General features: G+C 36.5%; 1 protein-coding gene across 2 annotated transcripts in view; it reads right to left on the bottom strand.

Annotated features, from left to right (window-relative positions):
* The window catches only part of PARPBP (PARP1 binding protein), a 68,446-nt gene that overhangs the window by 13,515 nt on the left and 33,310 nt on the right, over positions 1-21,621 (bottom strand). For both annotated transcript variants that reach the window (XM_024992520.2, XM_002687638.6), the window contains exons 7-9: positions 12,718-12,901; positions 8,441-8,619; positions 6,245-6,326 (exon numbers count right to left, since the gene is read on the bottom strand). In XM_024992520.2, coding sequence (XP_024848288.1) covers positions 6,245-6,326; positions 8,441-8,619; positions 12,718-12,901 — 445 coding nt within the window. The remainder of the gene's footprint in view (positions 1-6,244; positions 6,327-8,440; positions 8,620-12,717; positions 12,902-21,621) is intronic.

The raw sequence follows: 21,621 nt of genomic DNA, 5'->3' as shown, positions 1-21,621 counted from the left end.
CACTGCTGAATTTTCCAAATTTGCTGGCATATTGAGTGCAGCACTTTCACATCACCATCTCTTAGGATTTGAAATAGCTCAACCGGAATTCCATCACTTCCACTAGCTTTGTTTGTAGTGATGCTTTCTAAGGCCCACTTGACTTCACATTCCAGGATGCCTGGCTTTAGGTGAGCGATCACACCATCGTGATTATCTTGGTCGTGAAGATCTTTTTTTGTATAGCTATTCTGTGTATTCTTGCCACCTCTTCTTAATTATACAATATTAAAAATGGAGTTCTTCAGTAGCAGTAGCACATTTCAAGTGTTCACGAGACATGTGGCTAACACCTACAATACTGGACAGCAAAAACTACACAACATTCCCACAGAGAGTTCTGTTGAACACTACTATGTAACAAAGCTTTACAGTCTATTTCCCATGGTACATACATGAAGGGCAGATGGATTTTCAAAAGACTCAGGGACATTTTTTAGTTTTCTGGGTCCATAATATTGGAACCAAGATGTAGCTTTACATTGTTAAAGGATACATCTGTTCCTCCCATCTTTAACTACTACCTGATGTGAAAGGGCCAGTTAAGCTTCAGTAAACACTACAATCGTTATATCTTCAAATACTATTTCAATCCTATTTTCTCCTCTCATTCTGGGGATCCAATTAGGCATATGTTAGGCACACTCTGTGTTCTTATCTTCTCTTTTGTTTTTGCATTCCTTATTCTCTCCTTGCTTTAGTTCGTATATTATTCTAATGACCTATCTTCATGTCCACCTGTACTACCTAACGCTATGTCTGGTTTACTATTAAATTTACCTAATTATTAATTTTAGATAATGTTTTTACAGTTCTGGAAATTCTATTTGGTTTTGATTTAAAATGTTTGGTTCTCAGGAGTTCCAGGTGGTCTAGGAATTAGGATTTGGCGTTTTAACTGCTATGGCCTGAGTTCAAACCCTGGTCAGGGAACTGAGATCCCACAAGTTGCATGGCATGGTCCAAAAAAAAAAAAAATTCACTGTTAGAATTTCCCAATTTTATCCAATTTGCCCATATATTCCTTTAATTACTTTTAAGTGTTGAAGGACTCTGTCTTTCAAAGGTTTTTACATTGTGTTCTTTGGTCTCCCAACCCGCTTCATTTCCAAATGTGGCAAATATCTTGAGAAGGCAACAACCATGTGTTTGAGGCAGGTCCCACTCCTCAAGTGGAGCCTTGTCTTCTGAGCAACTGCAAGACCGCAGGTGATTTTAATCTACTGGACTGAGACTCCTTAACTTCCTACTCTCTCTAAAATTCAGCATAGGTATCCTAGGTAAAAATAAGTGTGCATCCAGCGCCCCAGTGTTTCCAAATTGTTGCCAGCCCCTCAAGACACCAATACATGTATTAGTTCCTCTTTGCTTCAATGAAATTCCTTTATATGGGCCAAGAGCAATCCCTGGCTCATACCCAAAATTGAAAAACTCATCCCAGAGAAGAAAACTCTGATAACAGACTGTTCACCTCAGAACTTTACCCTCTCCAGATTTTTCGTTTATTTAAACTGCTTTGCTTACACAGCTTTCGTATGTCTTTTAAACATATTTTCCCCAACTTGTCTGCCTTTTATTTTGTTACTGTAACAGAAACGGTATTTTGCAATGATCTACTACATCCTAGTTAGAAACAGAATCCTCCAAGTCTGAGTGATTTGGTGATTCTGTTCCCTCCTTGAGAGCATTTTACTTTCTCTTCAATAACATCTTGAAGGCTGCATATTTTCTGTTATCCCCCATTTTTCTGTAGCCTGAAGAATGACAGAGGTAGAAGTAATGCTCAATAGAGGAGACAGATCATCTGAAAAAATGTCTGGGTTGGTTCTGCACTTTCTTCTAAGAATTTATTATGTATCATATGTACTAGAAAAAGTCCCTCTACTTAGAGTCTGTATTTCATTCAAATGGAAGGTGATCATTTGGATAATTGCCATAATTCAGTATGCAGCACTAGAGCCTCCAAAGAGTCAATGTGTGAACTCCAGAGTTCATTTTCCACATTACTATGCAGTTGCCACTTCTATTATTTCTCTAAAAAGGAAAAAAAAAAAAAAAAAAACACCACATACTTAGCTGGCTTCTCAGTTTTGGAAATATTTCAGTAATAATTCTCAGGACGTTGTCAACTCACTAGCACACTGTATGGACACTGGAGCTAGATTGAGCTGCTGAATCATGTTGTGCCTTTTCCCTCTGAAATCAGTTTCCTTGCTTAGCCATCATTTTTGAAGTTTACAGTATCCAATTACATTATTTTCTGTTGTTTGCTTTTGGTGAATATTTTTACTAGTTTTGCTATTCTGTACTCATTTTAAGTATTGGGGAGGGAAATTCTATGACTTGAACTCAATCCACCATTTTAATTTGGATATACTCAGTTTGCAAGTATCCTAAAGGTTAAACACAGATGTCTAATTTTCTAATGCCATGAGCATTCTATTGCCTGGCTGCTTATAAAGGTACTAGAGTTAGATCCAGCCTATTTTTTCACACTATCTATGCTAGTTTTTACTGTCCCAACTATGCCAAGCTTTAAGGATCCAGTGTTTTTCTGATCTGCTGACTTAAGCTATTTAGTTAACGCTTATAATTATTCTGACATACATATAATATGAAGGAAAATACTAGACTCAGAATAAGAAAAAGAGATGTATAAACAACTTTTGAGTTGCATCTGATAAGCAAAATACTGCTAAATCAAGCTGGAAGGAACAAAACTAATTAATTTACAAGAATCTAAGAAGGTAAATATCTCTCTAAAAAATATTGTAATAAAAAAGTACGAAGGTACTTGTATAAACCACTTGGAAACTGGCAGTAAGAATGGGGATAAAGCATTTTCTAAAGGTTCCTACCAAAACCATGAAGGTTCAGGAAGAACCTTCTAATTTCCTTCACAGGGGAATTTATTTGACCATCATAGACAATTTTCCAAATAAGGTACAGTAGGAAATAAAACTTGAGCACTTAAAATGAGTTAATGAACACTTTCCAAAGTGGTTTCATAGGATTTTGTGATCAGGAGTGCCTACTTCTATTTATAAACAAGGAAATGAAAATCCAAGAAAAGTTAATTTGCCCCAAATACTAATGACATGGATATTTCACAATCAAGTATGATCTACATCAAAATTCTAAGTTCTCTAATGTTATCTACTGTTGTCTTTCCAAGACAGTATTTCAAGTACAGATCATATCTTCTTTCCATGACTAAAAGAAAAGAACTAAATACCAAAAGAGAAAAAGTAACAGGATAATAAAGTAATAAAAGTTGTTAAACTACTTTTCCATAGTTACTCAGTAGTAAATATTAGCAGCATTTTTTTGTTATTCCAGCAAGTATTCAACCTGGCCATGGTTCAGCTATATACCTGGCTAAACCAATTATTTTCACACTTTGCTTTCATAAAGAGTACTGTACTATAAAATATAACCATAAACACCAATTCCTTCCTTTCTCTATTGCCATTTAGTTTCAGAGCTATGTAGACTAAGCCCACTTCACTATTAAGTAACAAAAGCAATGTAATTACAGTCTCATTAGTACTTATCCATAGCTTCACACAATGGCATAAGATATGTCCTGGTAGTTATGATATCTTGGATAAGGTGCTTTCTCAAGGATTTTGATTTCCTCATTTATAAATAAGACTGGATCAGATAAGCTGTTTTCTACTTTCCAAACTTTACAAATTGGTTAATAAATTTTATAGCAATTAGTTGACTCATCAATTTCTAAAAAGACCTTCTCTTTCTTCAGATAGATCACCTCATTTTGATTTACTTAGTTTAACAAAATATCCCAATGATCTTTAAATGAAAATATTAAAGTTTGTCATTATCCATAGAAGGGAAAAATTAAAGAATTTGTTACATTTCTGTTTCTAATCAAGCCCAAAGGATAGATTGTTTTTCAAAAATCTTATGCCTTGGCTATAAGTACTTGGGTTAACAAAGAATTGGAAAGTTTTTCCAAAGAAAAATTATGCAAAACTCAATGATGTATTCCATAGATGTTAATTACTAATAGCTTCTAATAATCAATAGAAAGATCAGGCTTATTAATCTAAATAAACTAAATGGATTTGCAGTATGTAGATGAAACAGATAACTGCCGAGGTCCAGCCTCGGCTGATCCAGGGAGTTCGAAGCGGGGACGGCATCGGCGAGGGTCAGGATACGATAGCTTCAATTAGATAGTAATTAAAGATATAAAGAATAATAGAATAAGGATAGCTCAGTAGGAAAATTCAGTGGAGAAAAGAGGCTGAGTAGCTTGGTTTACGCGGGGGACCAATAAAACTTCAAGACAAGAAGCTTGCACCACTTACGTAGGCCGCAGGCGTCCTTCCGTTCTCCCGAAGGAGAGGAGACACTGAGGCCTCCCCGGTCGGATCTTAGAAGCCCAGGCAAAATTAGTAAGCTTGGTGGGTTCCGCGCTCCAGATGGAGACTCAGCCAGAGGGAGAGAGAGACATGGGGAGACCAGTATTTTGAGAAACTGATCCCAATTCTTTATTTTCCAGAGTCTGTTTTTATACACTAAGATGTTATACAAAAGTCACGTGGGGACAGCAGTCCTGACTTTTATTAAAGTCAGGTGCTTCACACAAATGTATACAGAGGTCTTAGGGGTGTTACATCATCTTCTGGCCAGGGGGGCCTGCTGACAATTTACGACCCTCTCCTTGTGACAGCGGTCAGTCAATCAGGACACTTATTTCTCCAGGGCTGATTATTCTCAAAACAGACGCCACCCAAGTAAAGTTACACTCCTACAGGGTGAGGGTGTAGTGGGTTTTAGTTAAGGAAAGAATTTACTTAGCCTAAGGTCTAACGTGATTAATATCAAAGGTCAATTCTATATATTCATTAATGTGTGTAAGGGCAGGGGATATGGAGACTTAGCAACAAACATTGGCTCAGCAAATGAAAAACCCTTCACCAACACAATTTCTAATTAGCCCATTATACTTATACTAATAGTTTTCTAACTTTTCTAAGGAACCTGTTTTTAGAAGGTTTAAAGCATCTCGTGCCTCTCATGGTTGGGAGGCTGTGAGCAATCACATGTGGCCGGACGAGCCTGTCAGGCAGGCCAGAGAACCTTCAGAGGAGTTTGTAGGTTAAAACACTCTTGCCACACCCAAGAGTTTTTATTGACTGGAGCTCTAGGTTAACTCCTTCTCCGAAAGAGGTGGTGGGGGACAGCCCCCCGTAAAGTCAGAGGTGTAGGTAAGAGCACAAAGTAGTAAAGTAGGCAGGCTCTGGTTATGGGGTAGACGCTCGAGGATTTCCAGGGGGACTCCTGAGGCTCGATCCCGCCTTTGCGTATGTCGAGCCTCCTTCCTCATGACCTTTGCCATGGGCGGAGTACCTCACTCTGGCCCCCAACAGATAACTATAAGTTTTACTAACTGGGACTAACTTGCCAAATGTGAATACGAAGAACAAATTAGAGTTCTCAAGTTTTATTAAGAGATGAATAATTATTTGATAATTTAAGGATAACTGTAAATTTTACATGAAAATTTTGTTAAATGAACAAATTCCCAACCATAGAACAGTGTCTGACATATAGCAGATACTCAATAAATATATATATATTAAATGAATAAATGAGTTAAAAATAAGCTTCTTTTTGAGACAAAGATTAAGAAAAATTTAAATGCCTAAAAACATGTTATTAACTACATATAGGCACAATGTTTCATATGTGAACAGGGATGCTAAATGAAAATATAAAGAATAGCTTTAGTGAATGAACAATGTGAAATGTTCTCCTTGTCTCAATCTACAATCAATTACATTCTGCCATTATGTCTTCAGACAGGAACAAAATTGAAACTACACAGACTCTCAAGACTCAGTTTAAGATATGAGAAATGTAAATGAGAAAACCATGTTCTCTTTATTTTCCCCTTCATTCACTGAACAGATATTTATTGACCACTTACCACAGCAGGTGCTTATTCCTTTCCTTCTTTTAGGTCCAGGGTATTGAATACGTCAGATACAGATTAGCCAAGATTGTATTAAAAGGAAAGTTTCTGTATATCAACTGTCATAATTTATTTTCCATTTAATCCCTATAGTTCCATGTATAATGTATATTTATAATATCCAGCTCAGCTTTATATATTTATTTCTTCTAAAAGCAAAACAAATTTTTATCATTTTCATGATAGTACATTAAATTGTACCTTGATTTTTTTCTCTTCCATTGACTTATAGATGCGTTCTCTTAAGGGTTTCATTGGTGAATTATCCACTTGTGTGGGAGATCTACATCCAAAAAAAGTAAACATTTACAAACCAAAGTAGCTTTTAAATTTGTTTTCACCTCTCCTCGACCCTACAGTTAGAGAATAAAAGTTTATTCTGAACCTAGTGGTTTACAATACTATATAAAAAGTGTTCATATTCCTATTCTGAGAGTTCTAAATACTAATAATTTGCTTAATTAATTAGTTCAGTAACTAAACACTTGAGCTTCTATTATATGTAAGGCATTGTATAAGATGTTGTGAAGAACAGAAAGTTCACTCATTCACTGACTCTGAATTCAGGAATCTTGATCTAAACGAAATAAGATATACACATAACTAAAATTCAAAGTAAAAAAGGACAGATGCCATAGCAGGGAAATTCAAAAGAGAAGAACATAGTTTAGAAATAGGAGGGTCAGGGAAGACACAATAGAGAAGTAGACACTGGCACTTTGGAGCCAGTCAAACCTGGATTCCTCAATAAATCCATTTTTAGCTTAATAGAGCCAGAGTCATAACCCCTTGGAGTCAAAAGACCATTATATAAGAATAAAGGATAGTCTATTATAAGAAAGACTAGTTTATAACACTACATTGACTTACATTCATATACTCTGTCCTTAATTTTAACATTTCAATGCAGACCATTATTTCCTAGTGGCTCAGATGGCAAAGAATCTGCCTGCAATGCAGGAGACCTCGGTTTGTTCCCTGGGTCGGGAAGATCCTCTGGAGAAGGAAATGGCAACCCACTTCAGTATTCTGGCCTGGAGAATTCCATGGACAGAGGAGCCTGGTGGGCTACAGTCCATGTGTAGAGAGTCAGACACACCTGAGCGACTAGCGCGCACACACACCCCCGCCATGGACTGGTACTTGTCTGCACAATGACAACTGAAAATGCTAAGGTAACTATAAACATGTGTTTGGATACATGATTGAGTAAAGAAAAGTATCTCTTTAAAATGGATATGGGGATTAATTTTGTTTAGAAAATCCTATAAACACAAAATAACTTTTTCTTAGAAAATTATATAATTCAATCTAAGAGAAAACTTAAACCATTAATATTTCTACCTAAAAGCAAACTTTGTTAAACAGAAATAAATTAACAGGAAGAGAAAAAAAAATAAGGTTCATCTTCTTTATACTGTTCTCTGGGACTCCAACCCATGGTATAAGTAAATCACTGATAAAATAAACTTTTATTGTAAAGGAATTAGAAGACAACATTGAATGATAGAGAATCATGAAGTTAGTCTTTCAAGAGAAAAGACAGTGAAGCACAGGAGAAAGAGCATAAAGCAATCATGGATGGATCTGAACAATTTTGGATGAAAGTCAGATTTCTAAAAGGTAGTTCAAGCAGAAAATAGAAAAGATCAAACAGGTCAATTTTGTAAAAATCCTTTACAATGTACTAAATACAATTTTAAATGGTTGTTCTAAAATTTTAAATGTTTCTATAAATGAATATTCATTAATTAAAATATCACCAACTTACTCAGTGTTTTGACTAAATTGTTAAAACTGGAGAGTACCATAATGTCTTGTACAGAATACCAAAGGTAATTTAGTATTTTCTTCCTAATGTGAGGAAGAACAAGTAACTGTCAATTCCAGTGCAAGTCTGGAGTATAGCAACTCTCCTATTCTCAGGCAAAATAGCACAATCCTTGGAGCAGAGACCTCAGGTTCTGGAGAAGGACACCTCTGCCACTTGCTAACTTGGACAAATTGCTTACTATCTTTCTCAAGTCTAATTCTTTACTTATAAAGTGGGGATACTACTAAAAGAGACTCTTGTGGAGGTTGATACAAGTGAAGCATTCAGCAACATTTTTGACACAAATATCTTAGCAAACAAATATTTCCAAAACAAAAAACAAGAACGAAGAAACAAAAATTACTGGTCATAATCTCACAAAATAGCATTTTATATATGACTTCCTCACATTCAAATGTTAAATCTCCCTTTAACTAACTTTTGTTTTTTCTCTTCACACTTTTTCTGTAGTTCCCAAGTTTCCTACCATAACATGTAATTCTTTTATAACCAATGAGGGGCTTTTTCAAAAATTTCCTTTATAGACCTAACATTCACATATATATAACTTCCACATTACTTACCGAAAAAGTGTAAGAACAGAAGTTCCATTAGGATGAATTGTGTTTTCATTGTCATACAAAAGCTCTGCTTTGTTTTTGGTAGGAGCACTGGCTGCTTCTTCATCCAAAAGAACTAGTAAAGCTTTCACAGTATCTCTGCCACAGTATGCAGTGCCATGGTTTATGGTATGAGATTTTGGCTAGAACAAGAAATAATTTCAAGTAAATGTAAGAATCACTCCAGCTGGGTCAATCAACCATTCTTTTCCATTTCATGTGCTATTGTTATCCCTCCTCTTCTATTAAGCTATAAAAAATCAGCCACAAGAAGTGGCTTTAAGGCTTGTGAATATTTCTCCCTCGAGCCATATTAAAATCTACCTTATGAGCTTCCAGAAGCACCAAAAAATACAGAAAATAATATTATCAAATGAAGACATTAGATTTTGGACAAAATAACACTAAGATTTACGTCAAGAAGTTTAACTACAATTTATGTGACCGAGAAAGGTAACGCCCAAAATCTTTCAAGCTATGCTTCACAATATGTGAACCGAGAACTTTCAGATGCACAAGCTGGATTTAGGAAAAGGCAGAGTAACCAGAGATCAAATTGCCAACATCTGCTGGATCATAAAAAAAGCAAAAGAATCCCAGAAAAACATCTACTTCTGCTTCACTGACTACACTAAAGCCTTTGACTGTGTGGATCACAACAAACAGCAGAAAATTCTTAAAGAGGTGGGAATACCAGACCACTTTACCTGCCTCCTGAGAAACCTTATGCAGGTCAAGAACAGGACATTTAGAACGGGACACGGAACAACAGACTGGTTGGAAAATTGGGAAAGGACTATGTCAAGGCTATATATATTGTCACCCTGCTTATTTAACATATTCAGAGTACACCATTCGAAATGCTGCACTGGATGAATCAAAATCTGGACTCAAGACTGTCAGGAGAAGTATCAATAACCTCAGATATGCAGATGATACCACCCTAATGACGGAAAGTGAAAAGGAACTAAAGAGTCTTTTGATAAAGGTGAAGGAGGAGAGTGAAAAAGCCGGCTTAAAACTCAACATTCAGAAAACTAAGATCACAGCATCTGGTCCCATCACTTCATAGCAAACAGGGAAAAAATGGAAATAGCGACAGATTTTATTTTCTTGGGCTTCAAAGAAAGTCATGGACATTGACTGCAGCCATGAAATTAAAAGAAGCTTACTCTTTGGAAGAAAAGCTATGATGAAACTAGGCAGCGTATTAAAAAGCAGAGATATCACTTTGCTGACAAAGGTCCATATAGTCAAAGCTATGGTTTTTCCAGTAGTCTTGTATGGATATGAGAGCTGGACCAGAAAGAAGGCTGAGCACTGAAGAATTGACTTTTTCGAATTGTGGTCCTGAAGAAGACTCTTGTGAGGCCCTTGGACAGCATGGAGATCAAAGCAGTCAATTCTAAAGGAAATCAACCCTGAATAGTCGTTGGAAGGACTGATGTAGAAGCTGAAGCTCCAATATTTTGACCACCTGATGTGAACAGTCAACTCACTTGAAAAGACCCTGATGCTGGGAAAGATTGAGGGCAGGAGGAGAAGGGAGCTGCAGAGGATGAGATGGTTGGATGGCATCACTGACTCAATGGACGTAAGTTTGAGCAAACTGTGGGAGATAGTAAAAGACAGGGAAGCCTGGCGGGCTGCAGTCCATGGGGTCTCAAAGAGTCGGACATGACTGAGCACAGAACAACAACAACAAATGTGACTTCAGCCACATGACTTAATCTGTTTATTTTTTCTCTCTTATACCAGAAGTGGGATTCTGGTGATCTGAATACCAACCCCACAGATGGCTGTAAAGATCTACTCAAATGCAAAAATAAAAAGACTAGTTGACCTTCATTCTTTCAGTAATCAGCCATAAGTACATCCTAAGTCCCAAGAACTGTGTTTGAAAGGTAAAAACCAATACCTCAAGGGACCCGTAGTCTCTTTGACAAAATAAACAAGTAATCAATAAAGGCATTACAGAGTGCTAAGTGCTATTCTGAAGACCATGTATACCTTATGCAGTAGGAGCACATCAAAGGAAGCACACCAATTTACCCTGGTATCAGGGATGGTTTCACAAAGGAGACACACAGGGGTAAGGAAGAATATGGTATTTTCAGTGACCAGGTAGCAAAGAAGGGTAACATAGAGGGAGTCATGTGGGATGAGGCTGGGAAAGCTTTGTATATGGGACAAAGAAGTTACAAGTCAGTCTGTTACAAAGTTAAAACCTCTTACTTTATTAAAAAAAGGAAATAAAATGATACTTCTTACATTTTAGAAAAAAGACAGCAATGATGGCAATGTATAAAATATATTCCAGGCTAAGACTGTTATTAAACATGGAGCATACATGTGTGCTCAGTCCCTAAGTTTGTATCTGACTCTTTGAGACCCTGGAGACTGTAGCCTGCCAAGCTCCTCTGTCCATGGGATTTTCCAGGCAAGAATACTGGAGTGGGTTGCCATTTCCTTCTCCAGGAGATCTTCCTGACCCAGCGATCAAACCCACATCTCCTGCTTGGCAGGCAGTTTCTTTACCACTGAGCGACCTGGGACACAGGACCACAAATTAAGAGACTGTAATAGTCCAGCTCAGAAATGAAGAAGGTAGTAACAGTGAACTAAAACAGTAGCAGTGGAGATAAAGAAATAGTAGATTAAAAGGGGAGAGCTGGAAAAACTTAGTAACTAGACAGAAGAATAGGGAAAATATATGATAAAACTACACATAGATACACATTAAGAACAAACTTTGATGGCATTTCTGGCTGGGTTCATACCAACTAACTAGCTGTGTGTGCTGTAAACCTCTGGGAAAGTTGCTCAGCCTCACTGTGCTTCAGTTAAATCATAGGTAAAATAGGGATAATGATAGTGCCTAACCAGAGCGTTGCTGGACATTGTGCTATTTAAGAGCAAGAGTTGCCCTTTTGGGGTCATCTGTTATAGATGTACCATTTTTTTCAAGTTTCATCAACAGGGTCTTGGCCTCCTTTCTCTACTTGGCTGACTCAGGCTACCAAGAATTGGTAGCCTGACTCTAGCTAGCTACACCAGAATTTTAACAAACTGCCTATCAAAAACTGGTACTTAATATACATGTATCATTGGCACCAAATACGTCCATACTGTTTAATACTAATTTGATTGAGAATTATAGAATTTTATTTTTCAAAGATTTTCAGTTTGGATGAAACATGAAATTAAGAACCAAGTTGTCTACATCTTCATTTCTTGTGATAGGAAATGGCAGAGACTGATGCTTTTATATATCTGCACTGTGATAGCTCCTGACATAATAAAACCTGGTGGTCATTTGAGCCAAGTTAGCCATAGGAAGTGTTAACACACACAAAATACAAGGGAAAACAACCCAGAATCTCTCCTGCCTTCAAATTAAGCTAAAAGCATGCACTGATACAGAAAACAGCTAAAAATAGTGCACAAGGACTGGAGATAAACAAATGAATTACAAAAATTAAGTGAAAGTCTTCCTTCATACACAGGCTATCACAATTACACCTAAGGAAAAGAGGATTTTGTTACCTGAACAGTTAAATTGCAACAAATGAATTATTGTAACACATACTCCAAAATTCTGTTTTAGAATTAAAAGCACAGTAGTCAATTTCCCCTATAAAACTATACTTACGAAACCTTATAATGTTTGACTATCTATGTTAAAAAAAAAAAACAAGAAAGAGGTAAATTTTCTGGAACATATAATTAAAAGATTACTAAGTATAGGAAAAATTCCTAATATTAGCAGTAAACTGGCAACAGAGGTAGAAAATAAGAGATCATGGAAATAGAAAAATTCTATAGAAGAAAAATAAACTGCTGAATAAAAACCATTTCTGTGGTTTTTCTATGGAGTGCCTAGCCCTGGGATCACAACCAGAGAAACCACTCTTCTTTCACATCTGAGCACGAGGAAATAATTGTTCTGTAAAAATAATTATTGAAAAATATGACAAAACACCTTAATATCCCTCAAGAACTATAAATTTCTAGTGCTACAAGAGATGCTGAAGATTATCCAGTGCCTTCCTTTGATAAACAGAGATAATTTGTCCCATAGATGTTATGATTTCCCCAAGTTGAACATAATCCTGCATAATCCTATTGAGAAACTTACATTTTCAACAGTCTTCTGATTTAAGTAGCAATAGTAAATCATTTCTACAGCCACTAGAAAAGATAATGTTTTGTATAGAAGGATAAAATAAAAACCTCATTACCCGTGCAGGACTGATGTCAGTGGTACTAAGAGCCACATCTCCTTGTTGAGAATTGATAATATTTTTAATCCTCAAATCCAAATCTTGAGCAACTTCCTCTACTGCTTTATAAAAAGGATCCCTGCTGTTCTGGCCTTTAATCAGCTGCATCTTTATCACTGAGAGTATCCGACCCCCCGCAATGCTGAAAATAGAAATAAGATCACTTTTATAATAACATTTTGAGATGACAATATGTTTATAAGCTTGAAAATATAATGCTCAGAGTTAATCAACACTTTTCAGAGAATATGGCTTTGATCTTACAGATCAAACAGTAACACATTTAAGAAAAGCATAAGAACCATTAGAAACAAAATTTTAAAGTTTTTCTAAAAGCAAGTTACTTCAATAAGGTAAGTTACTTCTTCCTTCATTTGAAAGCTGAAGGAAATAATTTAGTTATATATGATATCTGATCAACTGGAGCCCACCCTACTGAATCACAATCTCCAGAAAAGGGTACTAAAGAGTTGCATTTATTTTGCAGTTACCACCAGTGATTCTTATGACTAGACAAGCTTGGGAAAATTTTCATGAAAAAATTAGCTCCTTGAGAAAGGAACCATATTTTACTAATCTTCACACTAACTTGGCAAACAGGAGAAATAATTGACATTTCTACTGAATAAATGACCACTATCACATGCAACAGCTTCCCTGGTGGCTCAGATGGTAAAGAATCCACCTGCAAGGCAGGAGACCTGGGTTTGATCCCTGGGTTGGAAACATCACCTGGAGGAGGGCATGGCAGCCCACTCCAATATTCTTGCCTGGAGAATCCCCATGGACAGAGCAGCCTGGTGGCCTACAGGCCATGGGGTCGCAAAGAGTTGGACATGACTGAGCAACTAAGCACAGCACAGAATAGCATCACATGCAACGGGGCTTCCTTAGTGGCTCAGTGGTAAAGAACCACCTGCAATGCAGAAGATGTGGCAGCAGCTGTGGGAAGACCCCTTGGAGAAAGAAATGGCAGCCCACTCCAATATTCTTGCCTGGAAAACCACATGGGCAGAGAAACCTGGCGGGCAGCAGTCCATGGAGTCATAAAGAGTCAGACATGACTGAGCAACTAAACAACAACAATCACAAGCAACGGTCTGAAGTTTTTACTTGTAAGACAAAAGACATATGTTTTACTATTTTTATATTATTATTTGTGGTAGAAAAGCACTTAGTTTCAACTTACACTATGGCAGACTAGTTACTCTAGGGGAACATTCCACTAGGCTTGGTAGGAATCAGGGAAAATGTCCAAGTATAACCCAATTTCATCCCTAAAAAGTGACAAACAAAAGTTGGAGTGGAAAGCTGGAAGCTGTGAGTGGTAAGTAGGATGAATGAGGGTTTTCCTGAGGACAAAAAGCAATGTGATCAGGACCCAAACCCTAAGTGCAAGAAATTTCCAGAGTCTGAACCTTCCAAGTGGGTAGCAACTAGTATGAGTTTTATTTATATTTATTCTACAATATTTTGTATTTTTGAAGTTTAAAAAAAAATTTTTTTCTATTTGGTTATGGCATAGATATAAAATTTTTTATATTGATATGTGTCTAGCAACACTGTTAAACTCTACTGTTAATTTTAATAATTTGCATTTAGATTCCTGGAGTTCTCTACACATACAATCATATTCATATTATCACTAAATAGACTTTTATTTCTTCTTAATTGTTGTATCTCCTATTTCTTTTTCTTACCTTAGTACACTGAACTGGACATCCAATGTTATGCTGAAAAGAAATGAGAGCAGGAACTCTTGTCTTGTCTAAATCTTAAATAATATGCTAAAACATTTTATCATTAAGTAGGTTTTCAAGAAACCCTATATCTTAGTTCATTTTACACTGAAAGAGTAGTAGCCCTATAAGTTGGGTATGTCCCAATAGACATCTCACCTTCAGCAATCCCTGGGCTTGTCCCCCTGCCCCTTTAGACTTTGGTGGCTATAAAAACAGACCCTCCAAATCACCAAATTCAGCAAGTACTTTCAAAATAAAAGCTGGCTTCCCTTCTTGACTTTCCTCTCTGGCTTTCTTCCTTCCCATTGTTTTTGGCCTGTATTTTCATTACATTCACCTCCTAATAAATACATTTAAGAATTGGTTTATAAATATGTTATCCAGCAATATTATTTTCAATGGAAGGGTCAATCAGGGGACCTAGTCTGCTATATATCTGTAATCAGAAGTCTGAACAAACTCTAAGAATTCTTTTATGTAAACAAACATTCATTTTACAACTGGTTTTTCTTCTTAATTTTCAATTAAAACCATAGAAAATAACTGGATGAAATGTAGTCAAAATGAAAACATAGTTAAACACTGTGTGCTTTTTCTGGGAATTAATCTCTAATGGAAGAGTTCTGGCAAAGATTCAAAAGCATAATCAAATATGAAAGAGTATCATAGTGTCAGTTCTAAGAACAAAAGAAAAAGCTTTCAATAATATTAAAGGTAAAAGTCACCTTTGCCTTCTTTTCTCATTCCTTCTATAAGACCAAATATTCTAAATTTTAAAGATGATATAATCCCCTGGATGAACTGTACTTAGGAAAAATTTGTAAGATTTGTATTTCAGATGCTTGCCAAGCTCAGCATTTTGACCCTTAACAAAATCCGCAAACACTGGTGCTATGACTTCTATTGCTATACATTCATGACAAGAGCCAATACTAGCTCTTGAAATATCTGCTCAGCAACACAGTAGCATAATTTAAATTCTTGCTTCTAGTGTCTAAGAAACTCCTAAAGTTTTAACCCAAATGATGCCAGGACATTTGTGCTAAGCACTAGAGATACAAAATGAATATTTCTTTTTAAAAGGTCACAGTTGATCATTTGATACAATGAGATACAGAAGGTACAGCAGTAATTTAAGTACGGAGGTAAGAAAGAAGGGGTCTTCAGGAAAGCACTCAGAAGAAATTACTACTCTGGAAGAATGTGGGTGAGAAAGAAATAAACTAAAATTCCTGACTAATAAATGCATCCCATTAAAGCCCTGAGGCAGAAACAGAAAAATGAAGCAAGTCAGGAAAAACACAACTAAAACCTTAAAACTGAATCAAAACATAGTGACTGAAAGAGGATAATAGGCAATAATAACAAATAATTGGCAATATTTTACTATAGTTATTGACTATCTTTAGTGTATAGAATGGAGAAGGAAATGGCAACCTACTCCAGTATTCTTGCCTGGAAAATCCCATGGACGGAGGAACCTGGTAGGCTACAGTCCATGGGGTCGCAAAGAGTTGGACAAAGTGACTTCACTTTCTTTCACTTACTATATAGAATGGCTTGCCTTTTCCCTAACATCTTTAAGAATTTGGTAACTATTTGCCATAGTAAATTATATCTTTAAAAATTGAATGTGATTAAAGGTGCTATATGAAATATATCAAAAATGCTTCTGAACTATTTTGAAATGAGAAATGTAACATTAGGATTCTGGACTGGCTAATTTCAATCAGACTTAACATTCTATAAATGCACAATATTTAGTCCAATAAATATAATGCAGGTGTGCACTGAAAAGTTGTGTAATAAAAATGGAAACATAGAATTTTAAACATTTGAACAACAGGGAACTAACTAATTTATGTAACCTGAAACCCCTAATTTAAGATGTTTTTCAGGTGAAAGTATAGAGTGCATTTTATGGTGGCACCTACTGGCAAAGTATAGAAATGCAGCCATACTATAGCTCAGAAGGCCTGATCAACAGCTGGCAGTGGGGAGGCAAGCGTGATCTTGATTCCTTCCCTGTCTGTCTATAGTCCACCTTTCCTTGAACTCAAAGATTACTGTGATTCCCTACCACCACCATCCTATTATAAGACAAGCTACAAGGGTTAAACATATTTTTCTCTCTGAGTTTTAAGGTTGAGAGACAGAGGCCAGGGTAAGATACAAGCAGGGGGTGGAGAGCATAGAATGTGTACATCACACTGACACTTCTGAAGTTTCATCCTGTACCTAATACTGAATCATTGAAGGGTTTTAATTAAGTGGGTAACATCTGTTGTTTTAAAAACCCTGGCAGCAGTGAGGATGACAGGATGGAGCAACTCAAGACTGGAGGCAGAATGAACAACTCAGAGATAAGTAAACAAAAAAATCCAGGCAAAAAAGGATGAAAGACTGAAAATAGACTTTCGATGAAAAAGGGGAATACGATAGGAGCAACAGGAATAGAGATTAAAAAAAAAAGAGTATAAAAAATGCTAAGTAAGAAGAATTGATGGATCTTCGTGACTGAAGGGATAGTAAAGGGGAAAAAAGTAGTTTAAGATTTGTTCCAAATTCTGTTTGGATGGCTAGAGGGAAAGAGGCTTCATCAAGCTGGGTACTTTAGGAGGATAAGCAGACTCGCCAGGACAAAGATTTAGTTTGGGAGGTGCTAAGTCTGAGGTCCCTTTGAGGTAACAACATACAGGAAGTTAAAAGATGTATTTTTGAAGCTAGGAAAAGAGTTTGAATTTCACTGAAATATGGATTAGAATTTACATATATAAGTCAGAGAGGCAGATGGAAAACAAGAGAATGACACCTCAGAAGTTAATGGGAAAAGAGTTCTATGAAAGAAAATGATCAAATTTGAGGACTCAAAAGAGACCAGAAGCTATGACAGCTAGAAGATCATAAAAGATTTTTGGTAGAATAGCTTCAGTAGAGTGGAAAAGTGAATGAGTGTGAGTCAATTAAACACAGATAAATAAATACTGAGTGCCTACTCTATGCCAGAAACTGTGCTAGGGCTAGGGAATATTGGTGAAGAAAACCAATAAAGCCCTCAGAGTTTACAATCTCACGAGAAACATATTTCAAACTATTAGCACTTGGGAGGGAAAATAATTGGGAATTGGAATAAAAGACAGTATTTTTTCAAGAATTTGAGCTATAAAAGAAAGGAACTGACAAAACCAGAGAAGATGACTTGTTTTTTCTTATAATGTTTATAGACTGGGGCTAAAGGACTAGTTGGGGAAGGAAATGGCAACCCACTTCAGTATTCTTGCCTGAGAAATCCCATGGATAGATAGCCTGGCAGACTACAATCCATGGGGCCACAAGAGTCAGACACGACCAAGTGACTAAACAACAACAGAAGGGCTGGCAGAAGCTGAAATTACGAAACAAAATGAATAATCAATGAAACTGTGTCTCAACAGGTTACCTACATTAATTGTACTCACTATAGGAAATTCCTCCCTTTTCCCCATCTGAACTTCATGTCACCCCCATTCTCCATGTATGTTTAACTCTTTCAAGTTCATCCTTCAAGATTAAGCTCGATTGTAACAACCACTCAGGTAAACTCTCCTGACAATCTTATCCCTGGCTCCCACAAACTAGGTCAATTGTCCTTTCCTATGTATATCCTTCTATTATTATATAAACAGAATTTATTGCTTTGGTTTGTAATAACTTTACTATTTAAAATCATGAAATGAATATATACTTAACACATAAAAAAATCACATTATAGAAGAAAATAAGGACTACTCAAAAAACTATTTAGACACCCACTTCTTCAGTATCTTCTCTAGAATATAGAATATTAATAATTACTTGTTATGACCAAATAATCCTAAAGGAAATCAGTCCTGAATATTCATTGAAAGGACTGATGCTGAAGCTCAAACTCCCAATACTTTGGCCACCTGATACGAAGAACTGACTCCTTGAAAAAGATCCTGATGCTGGGAAAGATTGAAGGCAGGAGGAGAAGGGGACAACAGAGGATGAGATAGTTTAATGGCATCAACAACTCGATGGACATGAGTTTGAGCAAGCTCCAGGAGTTGGTGATAAACAGGGAATCCTGGCATGCTGCAATCCATGGGGTTGCAAAGAGTCAGACACAACTGAGCAACTGAACTGAACTGATGACCAAATAGGATATTCAAAATAATTGGCTGCTAAACTGAAGAACTGAAGGCTATTCTCTTATCCAAGGTGCCTCTAAAACATACTTCTACCCTGTGTACAAAAGTGTACGTACAAATGTACTTTTACCCTGTTAACTTACGCCAACCAGAAATTCCTCCAAAAAAGAATGTAATTACAACAAATGGATTAAATATATGCACTTATATCTGCTCTCTTCTAAAGTACCATTAAAGCAACAAAAAAAGGCAAAGATTTTAAATCCATAAAGAAAAAGAGTGTGAGAGAGGAGACAATAGTCGAGAGCAGAGACATGTTATGAAACTACAAAAAGACGAAGAGCAGATGGAAAAGTACAACTGACTACCCAGAACAGAGAAAGCTACAAGCCAAGTAACTGCTCAGAGAGACACCAAGAAGTAGTAATCTCAGAAACTGAAGGCAATACTGAAGGCTATGGTGAAGGTGTCACTGCAAATAAGAAAACTGATTAACAGTATATACAAGGAACACTTAGATCCCTAAATCTCCTGTCTTATTCTGAGCAGTCAGGACTAGTGAATTTCTCTCACTTCAGAATGGAAAGCAGGATCATGCTTAAGAAACTAAGCCAGGGAGGCTCCAGACCTAGAGGCACCAACAACTGAAAATAGAGAGACTGAGTAAAAGTCTGCATGTTCAACTGGGCGACTCAGAAGCAAGTTACCCTACTTCAAATCCCAGAATATTGCTAGCCAGATGGACTATATTCAAAAGGAGACTAAAGGATGCCATTGTGGAAATTTGGGGATAAGTTCCAAAGGAAAGACCTGTAGTTATTTACATTTGGAGAATCCCCAATAAAAAAGCCAATTGGTGTGACTATGCTGTTCTAATCAGGCCTCATTCTTAAATATAAAACAACAGTCTAGAATCATACCACATTTTAGGAGCACCTTTAACTTGAAAGAGGGCAAAAGAAACAAAAACACTCAACTTAGATAAAACAAAGACTATTCAGGAAGCAGATAAAAATAATCTTAAAGAGATAAATAAAACATAAGACCACATACAATCACATGTGAGAATGATGATATTTTCTCCCATTTACCCTTTCTCAGGAAACTACTTGAGCAAAATAAAAGGTTTAACCAATAAAAAAATAAAGTCATGAAATCCAGGAAACAAGGCAGAGGCAAAGAAAATTCACAAGGTGATAAAGCTTCATGGGTGACACTCTGAAACAGGCCTGGCAAGCAAAAGTACATAGACTGAATGAAGAAGACAGATGACTTTCCAGAAAAAAAAGTCTGCAAGGGCAAAAATCAGAACTGATAGATGACCTAATAAAAAGAAGAAAATGTATAGTTTCACCAGCAAACTTGATAAAGAATTAATGATAAAAAAAAGAATTAATGATAAATGTATAAAAAGCAAAGCAGAAGAAATAAGTAGATAATCATTGACTTTAGAAAAAACAAAAATGTACACAAGATAGGAAGTATAATAATAGTATATAATATAGTTTAGCTGCAGGCAATATACAGAGCTGTAACAAGTGTGCATATGTGTCTATGTGTGTGGAAGGAGGGGGAGAGGAAAAGAGGAGTGTTGGGAGGTTAGTGAGTAGGTGGCAAATCCTCATCTCCCATGGTAGGAAGTTAACAGGTAATGTCTAAACTTGAAACTCAAATATAGCTGCATAGACTGACAAGGGTTTAATACCCAAAATATACAAACAGCTCATAGAACTCACTATCAAAACCCAAATAATCCAATCAAAAAATGGGCAGAAGACTTGAATAGACATGTTTCCAAATAAGACATAGAGATGGCTAACAGACACATGAAAAGATGTTCAATATCACTAATTATTAGAGAAATGCAAATCAAAACCACAATAAGGTATCACCTCACACCTGTCAGAATGGTCATCATTAAAAGTCTATAAATAACAAGTGCTGGAGAGGATACGGAGAAAAGGGAATCCTCAAACACTGGTAGAGGGAATATAAACAGGTGCAGCCACTATGGAAGACAGTATGAAGGTGCCTTAAAAAATTAAAAATAGAACTACCATTATGATCTGGCAATTCTACTCCTGGGTAGAACTGAAAAATCTGGAAAAATTGAAAATACTAATTTGAAAAGATATAAGTAGCCTAATATTCACAGCAGCTCTATTAACACAGCCAAGACATGGAAGCAACCTTAGTGCCTAACAACAGGTAATTGGATTAAGAAAATGTGGTATATATTCACAATGGAATATTACTCAGCCATAAAAAAGAATGAAATCTTGCCATTGGCAGCAATGTGGATGGACCTAGAGAATATTATGCTTGGTAAAGTCAGAGATACTAAATGATAGCCTTCACATGTAGAATCTACAAATGAATGTATATACAAAACAGAAGGAGATTCACAGACACAAAAAACAAACGTATGGTTACCACAGTGGGTAGGGAATAAATTAGGAATATAGGATTAATAGATACTACTATACATAAAATAGATCAGCAAGAAGTATTTACTGTATAGCACAGGGAATATACACAATATCTTATAATAACCTATAATGGTATATAAACTGCAAAAATACTGAATGCTTTATACTGGAACTAACATTACATTGTAAATCAACTATTGCAGGAGACCCTGGTTTGATACTTGGGTCAGGAAGATCCGCTGAAGGGACAGGCTACCCACTCCAGTATTCTTGGGCTTCCCTGGTGGCTCAGCTGGTAAAGAATCAGCCTGTATTGAGGGAGACCTGGGTTTGATCCCTTGGTTGGGAAGATCCTCTGGAGAAGGGAACGGCTACCCACTCCAGTATTCTGGCCTGGAGAATTCCATGGACTGTATAGTCCATGGGGTTGCAAAGAGTCAGACACGACTGAGTGACTTTCACTTTAGTTACTTCAGCTTTAGCTATGTAGAGACGTGGATAGACTTAAGAGTCTGTCACACAAAGTGAAGTACGTCAGGA

Source organism: Bos taurus, chromosome 5, assembly GCF_002263795.3.
Source record: "Bos taurus isolate L1 Dominette 01449 registration number 42190680 breed Hereford chromosome 5, ARS-UCD2.0, whole genome shotgun sequence".
Classification (NCBI taxonomy): Eukaryota; Metazoa; Chordata; class Mammalia; order Artiodactyla; family Bovidae; genus Bos; species Bos taurus.
Note: the sequence above shows the minus strand (reverse complement) of the source record. Positions and strands in the feature narration are given on the sequence as shown.